Source organism: Ochotona princeps, chromosome 17, assembly GCF_030435755.1.
Source record: "Ochotona princeps isolate mOchPri1 chromosome 17, mOchPri1.hap1, whole genome shotgun sequence".
In the NCBI taxonomy this organism is placed as follows: Eukaryota; Metazoa; Chordata; class Mammalia; order Lagomorpha; family Ochotonidae; genus Ochotona; species Ochotona princeps.
In genome coordinates, this window is record NC_080848.1 from 29,686,635 (window position 1) to 29,703,480 (window position 16,846).

General features: G+C 40.1%; 1 protein-coding gene across 3 annotated transcripts in view; it reads left to right on the top strand.

Moving 5' to 3' along the window:
• USP32 (ubiquitin specific peptidase 32) overlaps positions 1-16,846 on the top strand; it is a 154,504-nt gene that overhangs the window by 115,479 nt on the left and 22,179 nt on the right. For all 3 annotated transcript variants that reach the window (XM_004590953.3, XM_058676199.1, XM_058676200.1), the window contains 6 exons: positions 600-773; positions 1,970-2,144; positions 2,421-2,572; positions 9,536-9,647; positions 10,650-10,861; positions 13,871-14,055. In XM_004590953.3, coding sequence (XP_004591010.2) covers positions 600-773; positions 1,970-2,144; positions 2,421-2,572; positions 9,536-9,647; positions 10,650-10,861; positions 13,871-14,055 — 1,010 coding nt within the window. The remainder of the gene's footprint in view (positions 1-599; positions 774-1,969; positions 2,145-2,420; positions 2,573-9,535; positions 9,648-10,649; positions 10,862-13,870; positions 14,056-16,846) is intronic.

The following is a 16,846-nucleotide window of genomic DNA, read 5'->3' on the forward strand; positions in this document are numbered from 1 at the left end:
ATTGTGGATTTTAGACGAGTTTAAACTATTATTCTACTTTAAAACAAGGCAAAAGCTTTTTAGGTTAAAAATTAATAAGCACAAAAGCTAAAAATTTTGAGCGTTTACCATCCATTTAAGTCTCTAACTAGTACTATAACATAATACGATGTTACTATCCCTATTTTATGACTGAAGAAAAGAAGACTCAGAGTGGTTATCAAATGCCTTGCTCACTGTGACAAATCTGTAAGTCTGCACAGTTAAACGGTTCATGCTACCCTGCCCCCGGTCATAAAATTACCCTGCAACAGAACCAAAAGATGAAACTGTAGGAAAACATTACATAGAGCAAGAAGTCTCTGAGTGTGAGCAAAGGCCCTTTATTAGTTCTGTTTTATTCTGTTTCCCATCTGTGTGTCCTTGAAGAGTTCAGTTTGCTTATTTGATACTACTATAATATCAGCCAACATTTTTCATGATTACCCAAGACATATTTGATAAAATAGAGGCAAACTACTAAATTACTTTATATGGACTCTCTGACTCAATTATAAGGCATGTTCATCCCAGATTTTATGAGTGGGAAATAATGGCCATGAATTCTCTTACATTTATAGTGGACAATAGCCAAATACGCACCAAGGTTTAATGGATTCCAACAACAAGACTCCCAGGAGCTTCTGGCTTTTCTCTTGGATGGTCTCCATGAGGATCTGAACCGAGTCCATGAGAAGCCATATGTGGAACTCAAGGACAGTGATGGCCGACCAGATTGGGAAGTAGCTGCCGAGGTTTGTCAGTTTTGAGTTTCTTTCTTTTTTCCTTTTTTTTCTTTTGTTTTTTTGTAACATTTATTTTTATTGCAAAGTCAGATACACATAGAGGAGAAGAGATAGAGAGGAAGATCTTCCATCCGATGATTCACTCCCCAAGTGACCACAACAGCCGGTGCTATGCCGATCCAAAGCTAGGAGCCAGGAACCTCCTCCAGGTCTCCCACACAGGTGCAGGGTCCCAAGGCTTTGGACTGTCCTCGACTGCTTTCCCAGGCCACAAGCAGGGAGCTGGATGGGAAGTGGAGCTGCCGGGATTAGAACCGGTGCCCATATGGGATCCCAGTGCGTTCAGGGCAAGGACTTTAGCCACTAGGCCATGCCATCGGGCCCAGTTTTGAGTTTCTGTTGTAAGCAATAAGTAAAATGTTCTGATCACAAATAAGCGTGACAGAAATTAAATGCATACTAAATTGTTCTATAGCCAGAATTCTGTGAAAACAAAGGTATTTATGTATCTGTGCTTAATTCCTATGCTATAATGAAAACTGAACATTAAATAAAAATAAATATTGCCATTTCAAATGATAAACTTTATGTGATTGGGAAGCAGGAATGATTATCCAGCAAAATTTAGAGTCCTCATTCCTATGATTGCTAAAGCAATGCATAATTCTCTGTAGATATATTTTGGTGGGGATTTTTTAGTATAGATTTGTTTTCCCTCTTTAAATTTTGGATTAACATGTAGTATTTATATATTTGTAAAGGATATAGTACAATATTTCAACACATAGACACGACATAAACTGGTTATACCGTTTTCATTGCCGTTTGCTTTAGTATTTTGAGTTAAGCAGTTCCTTTGTTTGAATAAGCATATTTTATCTGCTTTATTATAAGACAAAGAATTTTAATACTCATGATTGTTATCATAGTAAGAACAAATAAGAAATAGCTGTTCCCATCTGAATCCAGTATTTTGCATTTTATTCCATAACGAGTTTTCTGCTTTCTCTTGTGTAATACATTTTTAATTATATGCCTAAGTTATACATGTATAGGTAGAAACATTTTTATATTTTAAGTGGAAATTAAGGTTTATACCTTTGATATTTAGAGCTATTATATTTAATCAGTTTCATTGAATTTGTGTAGAAATATTTAATCCTTTGAACTTTAAAAAGTAGTTTTATTAACTTTTTTCTTACTAGGCGTGGGACAACCATCTGAGGAGAAATCGATCAATTGTTGTGGATCTGTTTCATGGGCAGCTAAGATCCCAGGTTAAATGTAAGACATGTGGACATATAAGTGTCCGATTTGACCCCTTCAATTTTTTGTCTTTGCCACTACCAATGGATAGTTACATGCATTTAGAAATAACAGGTGAGTAGCAAAATTCTGAAATATTACTTGAATCCATTTTCTTTTACCTTATTTAAGCAGCCTAAATTTGTTATTTACTTATGATAGCTTCTAATGAGTGATTGTCATAATGGTTATAATCTAGCAGTACAGTCAGCATGATTTGAAATTTTTGCTTGTAAGCCCATTTTTATGCTTGTTTATTTCTTTTAATTTCAAACGTACAACTGCATGTAGTTTGTAAGACTGCCAGAAAAACCTGGATTTTGCTGATAAAAGATCTTTTTTCTTCATTAGTAATTAAGTTAGACGGTACAACCCCTGTACGATACGGACTAAGACTAAATATGGATGAAAAGTACACTGGTTTGAAAAAACAACTGAGTGACCTCTGTGGTCTTAAGCCAGAACAAATCCTTCTTGCAGAAGTACACAGTTCCAACATAAAGGTAATGTTAACTGCTCTTTCTTGGACACCTTTGATTACATCCTTCCAAGATTACACTATTCTCACCTATTACTATTACTATTACTATTACTATTACTATTACTATTACTATTACTATTACTATTTGGTTTTTTGTTTGTTTTGTTTCGTTTTGTTTTTACTGGAAAGTCAGATATACAGAGAGGAAGATCTTCCATCTGATGATTCACTCCCCCCGGTGAGCGCAACGGCCGGTGCTGCGCCAGTCCAAAGCCAGGAGCCGGGAACTTCCTCTAGAACTCCCATGCAGGTGCAGGATCCCAAGGCTTTGGGTCATCCTTGACTGCTTTCCCAGGCCACAAGCAGGGAGCTGGATGGGAAGCAGGACTACCAGGATTAGAACTGGCACCCATATGGGATTCTGGTGCGTTCAAGGCAAGGACTCTAGCCACTAGACCATGGCGCCGGGCCCCATGTCTAATTTTTTATCCCAGAGAGTGAAAAGATTTTATACTAGAATAAAAGAATACTAATGATGATTAATTTTTCTAAAGATTTGCTTATTTAAAAGGCAGACTGGCTGAGAAAGGAAAGATGGAGATTCCATTATCTGGTTCACTCTCCAAATGGCTGCATCAGCCACAGCAGGGCTACGCTGAAGCCAGTGGCTGGAAGTCTATCCAGGAGAGCAGGGGTCCAAGTATTTGGACCGTTTTCCTCTGCTTTCCCAGGTAAATTCAGCAGCCCAGACTTGAAGTGTGCTCATATGCTATACAAGTGTGACAGGCAGGGATGCAACCCTTTGCTCCACGGTGCTCGTCCCTCGGTGATATTTTAAAGAATAAAAATATGTAGAATGCCTGAATGGGATGATTAGTTACTGAATGATTAGTAATGTTACTACAGTAAAAGTTTTCCCCATCAGTTGTTACATGCTGCACAGAATTACTCTTCTATACTACTACTCTCACTAGAATTCTTAATAAATTAGATTATTTTGTGAGGGGCCAGTGTTGTGGTGTAGTAGCAGACTAATCCTCTTCCTGTGACACCAGCATCCCATATGGGCACCACTTCAGGTCCTGGATGTTCCACTTCTGATCCAGCTCCCTGCTAATAAGCCTAGGACAACAGTGGAAGATAGGCCAAATGCTTGGGTCCCTGTACCAACTTAACTAACCAGAGCTAAAGGAAGCTCTGGGCTCCAAGCGTCGGCTTGGCTGATCCCTGACCATTGCATCTGTTTGGAGAGTTAGCCTGCAGATGGAAGATTCTGTCTGTCTTGTTCCTCCTCTTCAATTCATAATTGTTGCTTTCAAATAAATAAAAAATAATATTTAAAGAAGTTATTTCCTGGATTCCAGAATTGTGGTTTATGACTATGTAAGGAGCCCTCTGTATCTTTGGATTTTGTACTTGTAATTTCTAAGTTGGTTTAAAAAGTATAAGGGGAGAAAATCAAGACAGCGGCATAGGGTGCAGATGTGTTCGGGATGAAGGGGAATCATTAGGATAAAGCACAAGTAGTAGCTTGCAGGAAAAGGCAGGAATCAGGCAGTCAAAAAGGGGGTATCTGGAGACCCCCTGGATACAGGGAAGAGGTCGCAATAGCAGAGTAGTGTTACAGGGAACAGAAAACACACCAGCCATTGGTGAGCAGCAATCCAGACTCCAGCAACAACCAGGGATCCGGCAGCAGCCACAGATTGGCTCTTGCGGCAGCTAGGTGGGAGCTGGGGTTCGCACGGGGAGCTCAGGAGGCGAACATAGGCTGGGACTGGCTAATCCTACCAAATAGTTTGACCCAACAACGAAGGGAAAGGGAGCAGCGAACTCCGCAGGGCAGACTGGTGGTGGGACATAGCTCACAACACTGGGATCGAACACTGGAGTGGGTGCATTTTTTGGCTAGTTACGCTGGGTTGATTCCACAGGGAGGGCAGTGCCAGTTTCATGTCCTGCAGGATCTGTGTGGTCCTTAGATCTGAAGACCAGTAGTCCTGGCTGGCTGGCAGTGCCCCACCAAGACATCTTGTGTGTCTAGACAAGATCAATGCCGCTGATAAACCAGTTACCTGGGATAGTTGGTGTCTTCCTAACCCAGGATACTGACTGAAAAATTAACTTATAGACTTGTAGATAATGCATCTTAGAAAACTGCACTAAGGAGAATGTCAAAAGTTAAAAATAAGAGACAGAGGCACAATTAATATTACTGAAGACTCCCCTGCAAAGGAGCAAAAGCCTTTACCACCCTCAGAGTTAACTGAGGAAGACGTTAAGAAAATGGGGGACACGGAATTTAGAAAATTCATTATAAAGCTTCTGACCAACAATGAGAAGCACAAATATATAGTTCAAAGAATTTAAGGAATATATCACACAGGAAATAAATCAAATGAAAGCTGACATTTCAGAAGTTAAGAATACAGTGAAACAAAAGTACAGTGGAGAGTATCCAAAATAAAATCAATGAAGCACAAGAAAGAATCTCAGAATTGGAAGGTATTTCCTGTCACCAGGGGGAAACAAACAAAAAGCTAGAAGCAGAGCTATGCCAAACTAAAAAATGTATCCAAGAATTTAAAAATACAATTAAAAGGCCCAACATAAGAATTGTGGGAGTTCCAGAAGACACAGAAAGAGCAACTGGTATTAAAGATGTACTCATATTCAATGAAATAATAAACAAAAGCTTCGCTAGTCTGGAGAAAGAATTGGAAAACAATATACAGGAGGGTCATAGAACTCCCAACAGAGTTCATGAAAAATGAACTTCACCACAACACATGATGATCAAGCTCTCTTCAGTTGAACATAAGGGGAAAAAATCCTTAAGTGTACACATTAGGGGCCTGGTGGCATGGCCTAGCGGCTGAAGTCCTCGCCTTGAACGCACCGGGATCCCATATGAGCACAGTTCTAATCCTGGCAGCTCCACTTCCCATCCAGCTCCCTGCTTGTGGCCTGGGAAAGCAGCACTGACCATTGCGGTCACTGGGGAGTGAATCATCGGACGGAAGATCTTCCTCTCTGTCTCTCCTCCTCTCTGTATATCTTTTGTAATATAAATAAATAAATCTTTAATTAAAAAAATGTGCACATTAGAAAAATCAAGTGACCTATAGTGGAACCCCAGTCAAACTCACAGCTGACCTCTCAGAGGAAACATTACAGACCAGGAGAGAATGGAGTGACATATTCCAGACTCTAAAAGGGAAAAATTTTCAGCCCAGAATAATGTATCCTGCAAGGCTCTCCTTTGTCTTTGGAATTGAAATAAAATTCTTCCACAATAAAGAAAAACTCCCAAGAATCTGCCTTATCTAAACCTGCTCTACAAATAATATACTCAAAGATGTTTTAGTGAAAGAAAAATGGAATAGCAGTTACCAAAACCAAAGGCAAATGTGGAGAACATCCCATTAAAAGGCTAACAGAAGACTCAATCAAAGAACAACCCATTGTTAAAATAACAGCACCAAACTGCTACCTATCCATGTTAATGATCAAAGAAGAGATCACCATAATAAATGTATGTGTGCCAAATGCCAAGACTTCTGGCTACATGAAATAAACATTAATGGTCTAAAAGGGAGAAATAGACTCCAATACAGCCGTAGTTTATACCCCATTAACATCAATGAGGAAACTCAGCAAAGCAACAACAAAACTCATCTAAGCTGTAGAGCAAATAGACTTGGTTGAAATCCACTGAACCTTTCATCCTACAGATAGAGAATACACTTTTTTTTTTATCAGAATATGGAACCTTCTCCAGAATTGACCATGTTATAGGCCCCAGAACAAGCCTCAGCAATTTTTAAAAATTTAAATTATACCATGCATCTTCTCAGACCGTCATGGAGTGAAGCTAGAGACCAAGAAGTCAAAACACCCAAGAAGACTTGCAAATGAATGCATAGAGACTGAATAATATGTTACTAAATGAGCAGTGGTTAGAGAAGAAATTGAAATAAATGAAGGCATCAACACAACATATCAAAACTTATTGGACACAATCAAGGCAGTGTTAAGAGGAAAGTGCATCTCAATCAATGCTTATGTTAAGAAACTAGAAAACATCAAGTAAATGAGCTGACCTTACATTGAAGGAGCTAGAAAAGCAACACAAAGCAATATCAAGATTAGTAGGAAAAAAGAAATAATCAAAATAAGGGAGGAAGTAAACCAAATAGAAACCAAGAGAACTGTACATAAGATCAATGAATCAAAGAGCTAATTCTGGACCAAATGGCTGCACTGTTGAATTCTACCAAACATTTCAAGAGGAACTTACCCCAATCCTCCACAAGCTTTTCCAAACAATAAAAAGAGAGGCAATTCTTCCAAAGTCTTTCTGTGAAGCCAATATTACCTTAATATCAAAGCCAGATAGAGAAACAACAGAAAAAGAGAACTACAGACTGATATCCTTGATAAATATAGAAGCAAAGATCCTCAACAAAATACTAGCCAACAGGATCCAATAGTGCATCAGGTAGATGTATTCACCTAGACCATATGGGATTCATACCAAGCATGCAGGTATTGTTCAACATTCACAGATCAATAAATGTGATATATCACATCAGTAAAGTGAAACATAAAAACCATATGATCATCAATAGATGCAAAGAAGACATTAGATAAAATCCAACACCACTTCGTGCTGAAAACCCTAAGCAAGGTAGGCATAGAAGGAACATTATACAGTATGATCAAAGCAATTAGCGAAAAACCCAATGCCAGCATCATACAAAATGGGGAAAGATTGGAAGCCTTTCCACTAAAATCTGGAGCCAGAGGGATGTCTATTCTCACAACAACTCTTCAATATAGTGTTGGAAGTCCTTGCCAGAGCTATTAGCCAAGAAAAAGAACTGAAAGGAATCCAAATTGGAAATGAGGAACTGAAATTATCTCTATTTGCAGATGACATGATTCTCTACATAGGAGAACCAAAAAACTCAGTCAAGAGACTACTGGAACTCATAAAAGACTTTGACAGGGTAGAAGGACACAAAATTAATGAATGCAAATCAATGGAACTAGTGTACACAAATAATTCCATGAATGGGAAAGAAATTGTAGGTACAATCCCCTTTAAAATAGCGGAGAAGAATCTTAAATACCTAGGAACTAAGCTAACTGAATATGTGGAAAACCTCTGATGAAATCTATAAAACATTTAAAAAGAAAGTAGAAGAAGACATTGAAAAATGGAGAAACTTACCATGTTCCTGGATTGGCAGGATCAACATCATCAAAATGGCCATATTACCAAAAGTCATATACAGGGCCTGGTGTGATAGTGTCGTGGTTGAATTCGTCGTCTTGAACGTTCCAGGATCCCATATGGGCGCCGGTTCTAATCCCGGCAGCTCCACTTCCCATCCAGCTTCCTGCTTGTGGCCTGGGAAAGCAGTCGAGGACAGCCCAAAGCCTTGGGTTCCTGCATCCGTGTGGGAGACTGGAGGAAGTTCCTGGCACCTGGCTTCGGATTGGCGCAGCACCAGTCGTTGCACTCACTTGGGGAATGGATGATTGGACGGAAGATCTTCCGCTCTGTCTCTCCTCCTCTCTGTATATCTGACTTTCCAATAAAAATAAATGAATCTTTTAAAAAAATAAAGTGTATAGTAACATGTCCATAGATTATAAGCAAATTCTATGCCATCTTTTTTTTTTTTAAAGATTTATTCATTTTATTACACCCAGATATACACAGAGGAGGAGAGAGAGAGGAAGATCTTCTGTCCGATGATTCACTCCCCAAGTGAGCCATCTTATTTAAGAGCATCTGTAGGGCCCGGCAGCGTGGACTAGCGGCTAAAGTCCTCGCCTTAAAAGCCCCGGGATCCCATATGGGCGCCAGTTCTAATCCCGGCAGCTCCACTTCCCATCCAGCTCCCTGCTTGTGGCCTGGGAAAGCAGTTGAGGACGGCCCAAAGCACTGGGACCCTGCACCCGTGTGGGAGACCTGGAAGAGGTTCCTGGTTCCCGGCTTCGGATTGGCGCATACCGGCCGTTGCGGCTCACTTGGGGAGTGAAACATCGGACAGAAGATCTTCCTCTCTGTCTCTCCTCCTCTCTGTATATCCGGCTTTCCAATAATAATAAAATCTTTAAAAAAAAAAAAAGCATCTGTAGATTTTTGGAGTCCTAGAAATAATCCTCTATAGATACCAAGGAGCAGCTATATGTTCTTGATCTTTCAACACTAAAAAATTAAAAGAATAAAGTAAAATCACACAGATCACATCTTCTATATAATTGGATAAATATTTAATAAATATACACTCTACCCCCAAACAAAGCTCCTTCTATTAGTATTATTGGTACTATCATTATTATTTATTATTGGAATTTCTAAACAAAGCCCACCTCACTAACATTTCCTTCATATGAATATGAATGTGATATCTCCTTGAGGGTCTTTGGTTCTGATGCTTGAACCAAAACTGAAGTCAACCATAGCCTGTATACTTCCTTTGGGAAGGAATAGCACGTTTCTTTGACATGGAGGTTAATTTGTAATTACTCATTGAAATTTCCTCTTTCACCTGAAAGATTGTTCAATCATACTGTTTCCAGATGAAAGCTTCTTAGTCATTCTCATCAGTTGTCTATCAGAGAGATAATTTGTCAAATTTATCATCTAAGGGTGGGGCTAGCATTGTCACGTAATGAGTTCTAGTCTCAACTGCTTTGCTGCTGATCCTGCTCCATGCTCGTGCGCCTGGGAAAGCAGCAAAAGATTGCTCAAAAACTTTGGCCCCTGCCACACACATTTAGAGATCCAGGTATGGTTTCTGACTCATGGCTTCTGCCTGGCCCAGCCCTGGACCATTGTGGTTATTTGGGGAGTTAAGGAGCAAAACGGAGACCTCTGCTTCTGTCTTTTAAATAAATAGAATAAACTTTTAGCAAAAATTTATTTCAAATTATCTCTGCCTTTTCATCTTACTGTTTTTTTCTGTAGAACTTCCCTCAGGACAACCAAAAAGTACGACTGTCAGTGAGTGGATTTTTGTGTGCATTTGAAGTTCCCATCCCTGCATCTCCGGCTTCTGCTTCCAGTCCGATACAGACAGGTAAGGTGGAATTACCTCAGCTTTAAATTGGCCCAAGAGTTATTCTCATTTTTGTGTTTGTGCCAAGGATACAAGAATTGAGAATTTGGAGCACAAAAGAAACCTTGCTGGTCATTTGCCTGATATCCCTCATTTAATAGATGAGGAACCTAAAATTTAAACAACTTGAGAGACTAAGTCATTACATAAAATACCTTTGGATTTCAGATCTCTTTTAGCTTACTTATGTAACGCTAACTTGAAACAGATGGTTTGAGAAGAGCACACCACGAGAAAACAAGCATTAAATAAAGCTGGAAAGGAATCCATTTTTATGGTATTACATATGATTTAATAGGGTCGTTTGGTCTGTTCTTGTTTTTATTGCTTGTTAGGTTGATTGAGAACGTATAAAGGACTCCATGGAAAATGAGCTCCTCATGATAACTTAACAAATGGTTCAGATGGAGAATTCATAGATGATTTAATGTTGCTTTTTGTTTTGAACATCACTATCTAATAGAACTCCGTGATGAAAAAGTTGTGTAATATTTGCCATCTGGCACAGTCACATGGGTATTGAACACTTGAGCCGTGGTATGAGACTGAGGGGGAATACAGTTTTACTTTCATTTTAATTTAGACATTTGACTAATTGTGCTGTATTAGAGCATTTTTAAAGGCATGGAGAAATACACTTTTAGAACATAGGAAAAAGCAAGTTTTAGAACTGTTTGTATGCTATAATATGGCACTAATGTAGGTTTTTGCATATTCTGATTAACAATTTCCAAAAGTTACTGCTGCTTTACCATGTAGTCATAATGGGGATAAAGTCTGAAATTGAGTCTTATTGAGTCTTCCAGTAATGTGGAACCATTATTTGAGCAGTGATTTTCCCTATCTTTTATTAACAAACAGTGAGTACTGTTAGTGTGCTTCAAATCCTTTGGATAATTGGAAAAAACATCTAGATGAAGCTACAACAAGCTTGTGACATGTTACTGATCTTTGAATTTGTAGATTTATCATCTTCCCCATCTACAAATGGCATATTCACACTAGCCACCAATGGGGATCTGCCCCGACCAATCTTCATCCCTAATGGAATGCCAAACACTGTCGTGCCGTGTGGAACTGAAAAGAACTTCACAAATGGACTGGTGAATGGTCATGCACAATCTCTTCCTGGCAATCCCTTTACAGGGTACATCATTGCTGTCCACCGAAAAATGGTTAGTTAAGCATTAGACAACTTCCTACCTGCTCTTGCCCGTATCATTGTGAAACATAAACATTTTCTGTCTTTCTAACATCTTCACTGTACAACTTTTTTTTAAGATTTATTTTTAGTTGAGTTTCAAAGAGAAGGAGAGACCAAGAGAAAGATCTTCCATTCCTTGCTTGATTCCCTGAATGACCATAATGGTCAGTATTCATTAAATGTCATTTAGTATTTGAAATTATGAATTAAGAGAATTCTTTTTTCAAAGTGTCTGAAAGAATCACAAAAAAAGAGAAAGTAAGACAAAGAGGAAATTCCATAGCTCTTGTTATAGTGTAGTATAGTGTTATAGTGTATACTGTTATAATATGGTATAGGTGCCTTGTGCAGTGCCAGCAGAAGGTATAGACACTAGGGTACAGATGCTTATTCTAGTCCAGCTGCTCCACTTCTGATCCAGATCCCTGCTAATGCACCTGGGAAAGCAGTGGAAGGGAGCTTCTGCACCCCTGAGGGAGACCTGGAGCAGCTCCTTCACACTGGGCTAGCTCACCCTTTGTAGCCCGTCTGGGGAGTGAACCAGAAGATGAAAGATTGCTTTCTCTGAGAGATGAAGACTGAGCTACTAGTTCTTAGCTTTGGCCTATGACCAGACATTCACAAGCATTTGGAGAGTGAAACATTAGAATCTCTCTCTTTGTGTGTCTCTGCTTCTCTAATTACTTAATTAAGTAGTGACTAAAAATTTTACTTACGTTCTAAGCAAGTCTTACTTTATCATGAATTTAAAAAACAAAAAAGGGTAGTGTCACTTAGTTGGTTAAAGGGAGGTGGTCAAATTGTTAAAACAATAACTAGGTTTCAAATGTCTCTAAAAATATGCATATTTTTGCCCTAACAACCAGTATCAACAGCTTCCTCTTCATAGAGCATTTTGGGTTTTGGTATACTTTAAAGAAATAATTGGTTTTAATTTTTTTAAAACCTTGGTCTATGAAACTATTGCTGCCTTGTACATATGATTCAGTGTGTGTTAAAAGTAGTCATCAGAGAAAACTAGTTTAAAAATATTAATTGCCAGAACTAGTACTACAGCTCAATTGGCTAATTCTCCAGCATTCCTGAATTCTGGCTGTACCAGTTCCCATGAGCTTCCTGCTTGTGGTCTGAGAAAGCAGAGGAGGGTGATCCAAAGCCTTGAACCCCTCCAGGCACCTGAGAGACCCAGAAGAAGCTTCTGGGTCCTGATTTCAGACTTCCCCAGCTCTGGCCATTGTTGTTATTTGTGTAGTGAAACAGCAAATGCAAGTTCACTGTTTCTCTCCTCTCTGTAAAATCTGCCTTTCAAGTAAAAAAAATAATCTTTTTTTTTAATAAAGATTTATTTTTTTTTTATTACAAAGTCAGAATTACAGAGAGGAGGAAAGACAGAGAAGAAGATCTTCCGTCTGATGATTCATTCCCCAAGTGAGCCGCAACGGCCGGTGTTGCACTGATCTGAAGCCGGGAACCAGGAACCTCTTCCAGGTCTCCCATGCAGGTGCAGGGTCCCAAAGCTCAGGGCCGGCCTCACAGCTTTCCCAGGCCACAAGCAGGGAGCTGGATGGGAAGTGGAGCTGCCGGGATTAGAACCGGTGCCCATATGGGATCCTGGCATGTTCAAGGTGAGGACTTTAGCTGGTAGGCCACGCCGCCGGGCCCCCAAAAAAATAATCTTTTAAAAAAATATTAATTGCCAAGCCCAGCATGCAAAGTACTCACCTTACACATGCCGGAATCCCATATGGACACCAATTTGTGTCCCAGTGGCCCTGCTTCCCATTCAACTCCCTGCTTGTGGCCTGGGAAAGCAGTGGAAGACAGCCCAAAACCTTGGGACCCTGTGCCTGTGTGAGAGACCCAGAAGAATCTCCTGGCTCCTGGCTATGGATAGACTCAGTTCGGACCATTGCGGCCATTTTGGGAGTGAATCATCAGACGGAAGATCTTCCTCTCTATCTCTCCTCCTCAATGAATATCGCTCAATGCATACTCCCAAGGCTTTGGGCTGTCCTCTGCTGCTTTCCCAGGCCACAAACAGGGAGCTGGATGGGAAGTGAGACCTCCAGGATTAGAACCAGAGCCCATATGGGATCCCGGTGTGTGCAACGTGAGGATTTTAGCTGCTAGGCTACCATGCTGTGCCCAACATTTTTTTTTTTAATTTATTCATTTTGGGGTCCAACACCATAACTCAACAGGTTAATTCTCAGCCTTCAATGATGACATTGCGTATGGGAGCTGGTTCTAATCCACTTCTCATCCAGCTTCCTCTTTATGTCCTGGGTAGGAAGCAGAGAATGGCCAGATCCTTGGTTCCCTGCATCTGTGTGGAACACCTGGATAAGCTCCTGGCTCCTGGCTCCGGATTGGTTCAGCTCCAGCTGTTACAGCCTTTTGGAGCATGAATCGGTAGATGAATAATTTTTGTGTCTGTCTTTCCTTCTCTCTGTAAATCTAATCTGTCTTTCCAGTTAAAATTTAAAAAAAAAATTCTCTTCTTTGGGTCTGGCATGGTAGCCCAGTGGCTAAAGTCCTCGCTTTGCACGTGCTGGGATCCCTTATGCGTGCCGATTTGTATCCTGGCTGCTCTACCTACCATCCAGCTGCCTGCCTGTGGCTTGGGAAAGCAGTTGAGGATGACCCAAAGCCTTGGAACCCTGCACCACATGGGGGACCTGGAGGAAGCTCCTGGCTCCTGGCTTCGGATCAGCTCATCTCCAGCCATTTTGTGGTCACTTGGGGAGTGAACCAGCAGGTGGAAGATCTTTTTCTCACTCCTTTTCTCTGTAAATCTGACTTCGCAATACAAATAAATAAAATATTTTTTAGTTAAAAGTTCTGTTCATATTAATTAAGATGGTTTTATATTGATAGAGATGAATGTGATCCTAATTTGAAAATGGGCATGGTACCTGTTGGCAGTCTTAGGGAAACTAAAGAGAGGAATAAGGACTCTGTTCTCTTGTTTGTCCAATAGATGAGGACAGAACTGTATTTCCTGTCATCTCAGAAGAATCGCCCCAGCCTTTTTGGAATGCCGTTGATTGTTCCCTGTACTGTGCATACCCGGAAGAAAGACCTCTATGATGCAGTTTGGATTCAAGTATCACGATTAGCCAGCCCACTGCCACCTCAGGAAGCTAGCAACCATGCTCAGGATTGGTGAGTTCAGAAGGTCACCTAGACTGTAATTTCAAAACTCTGAAAAAGTGAGTTGTTGAATTCTGTGATAGAATTCGCTTCATGCTAATTACTCCTGGAAGAACCATTCAGAAAGCATATAATTCAGCCACTTGATTTGATACTTTGAATATGGTGAGAAAGCTTTCTTTCTCCTCCTAGGCATCCTTCTGTCTAATAATCCTTATCCTTCCTGCTAATATTTCAGGTAATATTCTTGTCTTTTGTTACTATAAAAGTAGAGGAAATATGTGTCATCTTAATTCCCTGAGATTGAGAATAGACATGACTGTACATATACAAGGATACTTCAGGGAATTAATGGCAAATGGAATTAATTTATTTGGGTGTGGAAAAATTTTTAAGTGCATATGTATGAGGACTTTTAAAAAAATTAATGGAAACCCCAAGGGCTAAAGATTTCTTTGCAAAAAGTAAATTTTTCATTCCATTTTTCCATGAATTATTTCATAACTACATGAAAAATCTAAAAAAAATTCATGTCATAACAAATGATTCATTTGAATTATTTCCATGCTATCTTTTTTAACTAGGTAAAGATAAACATTTTATGTTTTCTTTCTGATCCTCCTACCAGTGTTCTGTTGAATTTACTTTGAATAATCTTTGGAATTGTGATATCAGCCTTATTTCATTTTCTTCTAATCAGACTGCAAATGAGATTTTTATTTTTGTGGTAACTGAGTAAAAAAGTTGTCTTTGCTGTGTGGTCTGTTGAATAGGGCCTCTGCTACCCATGTAGGAAATACAAAAGAAGTTCATGACTTGGACCTGGCCCATCCTTGGCTTTGGGGCCATCCCAGTGATGCAATATTGCTTTGTCTTCTCTCTCTGCAACTCTGACTTTCAAATAATAAATAAAATTTATCCTTTTTAAATAGTTTTTTAAGATTTATTCTATTTTTTATTGGAAAGATTCACAGAGAAGAAGAGAGACAGAGAGGAAGATCTTTCATCTGATGATTCACTCCCCAAGTGACCGCAATGGCTGAAGCTGCGCATATCCAAAGCCAGGAACCAGGAGCTTCTTCAGATTCTCACAAACGTATGCAGGCTCCCAAGGCTTTGAGCCGTCCTCAGCTGCTTTTCCAGGCCACAAGCAGGGAGCTGGATGGGAAGCAGGGCTGCCAGGATTAAAACCGGTGTCCATATGGGACAGTGCAAAGCAAGGACTTTCACTGCTAGGCTATTGCACCAGGCCCAAATGATATAAATCTTTAAAAAAAAAAAAAAAACAAAGCAAAAAAATCTTAAATCAGATTATAAAGTCAAATAGCAAATATAGTAAGATTTTTTTAAAGATATATTTCTTTTATTATTTGAAAGAAAGAAAGAGATCTGTCTACTGGTTCTTTCCTCGAATAAAAACAATGGCTCAGGCTGGGCCACCCTGATGCCAGGAGCCAGGAATTTCATCCTGATCTCCCATTTTGTGACAAGCACCCACGTACTTGGACCATTCCTTGCTGCTTTCACAGGCATATTATCAGGGAGGTGTATCAGAAATGGAGCAGCCAGGACTTGAACCAGTGCTGACATAGGCTGTCAGCATCATAGCTTAACTAACTGCTACAACACAGGCCCCAAGATCTGCTTGCTGAAAGCATTCCAACAGTTGAAATTACAAACAACATGGGGAGGCCCAGTGCAGTATGCTAGTGGCTAAAGGCCTCACCTTGCCAAATACCAGGATACCATATGGGCGCCAGTTTGTGTTCTAGCTGCTCTGCTTCCCTTCCAGCTCCCTGCTTATGGCCTGAGAAAGCAGTCGAGGACAGCCCAAAGCGTTGGGACCATGCACCCGCATGGAAGACCTAAAAGAAGCTCCTGGCTCCTGGCTTCAGATCAGCTCATTTCCGGCCATTGTGGCCACTTGGGGAATGAACCAACATCTGTCTCTCCTTTTTTCTGAAAATCTGATGTTTCAATACAAATAAATACATCTTTAAAAGAAAAAAAGGAAGAGCAAGAGTGACAGGTATTGTGATATAGAAGTTTAAGCCACCTTTTGTAATACCAGTGTGCCTTCTGAATGCTGGTTCAAGTCTTGGCTACACTGTTTCCAGTCCATCTGCCTGGTAATAAGCCTAGCAAGAAAGCAGAGGAAGGCCCAATTGTTTGGGACCCTGCCAGCCATGTGGGAGACTAGGGTGTAGTTTCTGCCACAAGACTTTGGCCTGACCCAGCCCAGGCTATTGCGGCCTTTTGGGGAGTGACCAGCAAAAGACTTGTCTCTCGCTTACCCTCAAAATTTGATAAGGTAGCAATTTTCAGTGACCTTTCTGAAAGTTGTTTAGCAGAGTAATGCAGATGAAGGTACAGAGACTGGATTGAGTTAAGTAAAGAATGATTCAATATACATTAAAAGTTAATAAAGGAGGCCTAATGCGATAGCCTACTTGCTAAATTCTTGCCTTGCACATTCTGGGATCCCATATGGGCGCCAGTTCATGTCCCAGCTGCTCCACTTCTCATTCCACTCTTTGCTTGTAGCCTGGGAAAGCAGTACAGGATGGCCAAAGCCTTTGCACCCTGTGCCCATGTGGGAAGAAACTCCTGGCTTAAAATTGGCATAGTTCCAGCCATTGCAGCTACTTGGGGCATGATCCAGTAGACAGAAGATCTTTCTGTCTGTATCTCCTTCTCTCTGTAAATCTGCCTTAACAATAAAAATGAATAAACCCTTTTTTTAAACAGTTAATAAGGGTTTATCTTTTAGAAATACATGCTGAGATACTTATGGGTGAAATGA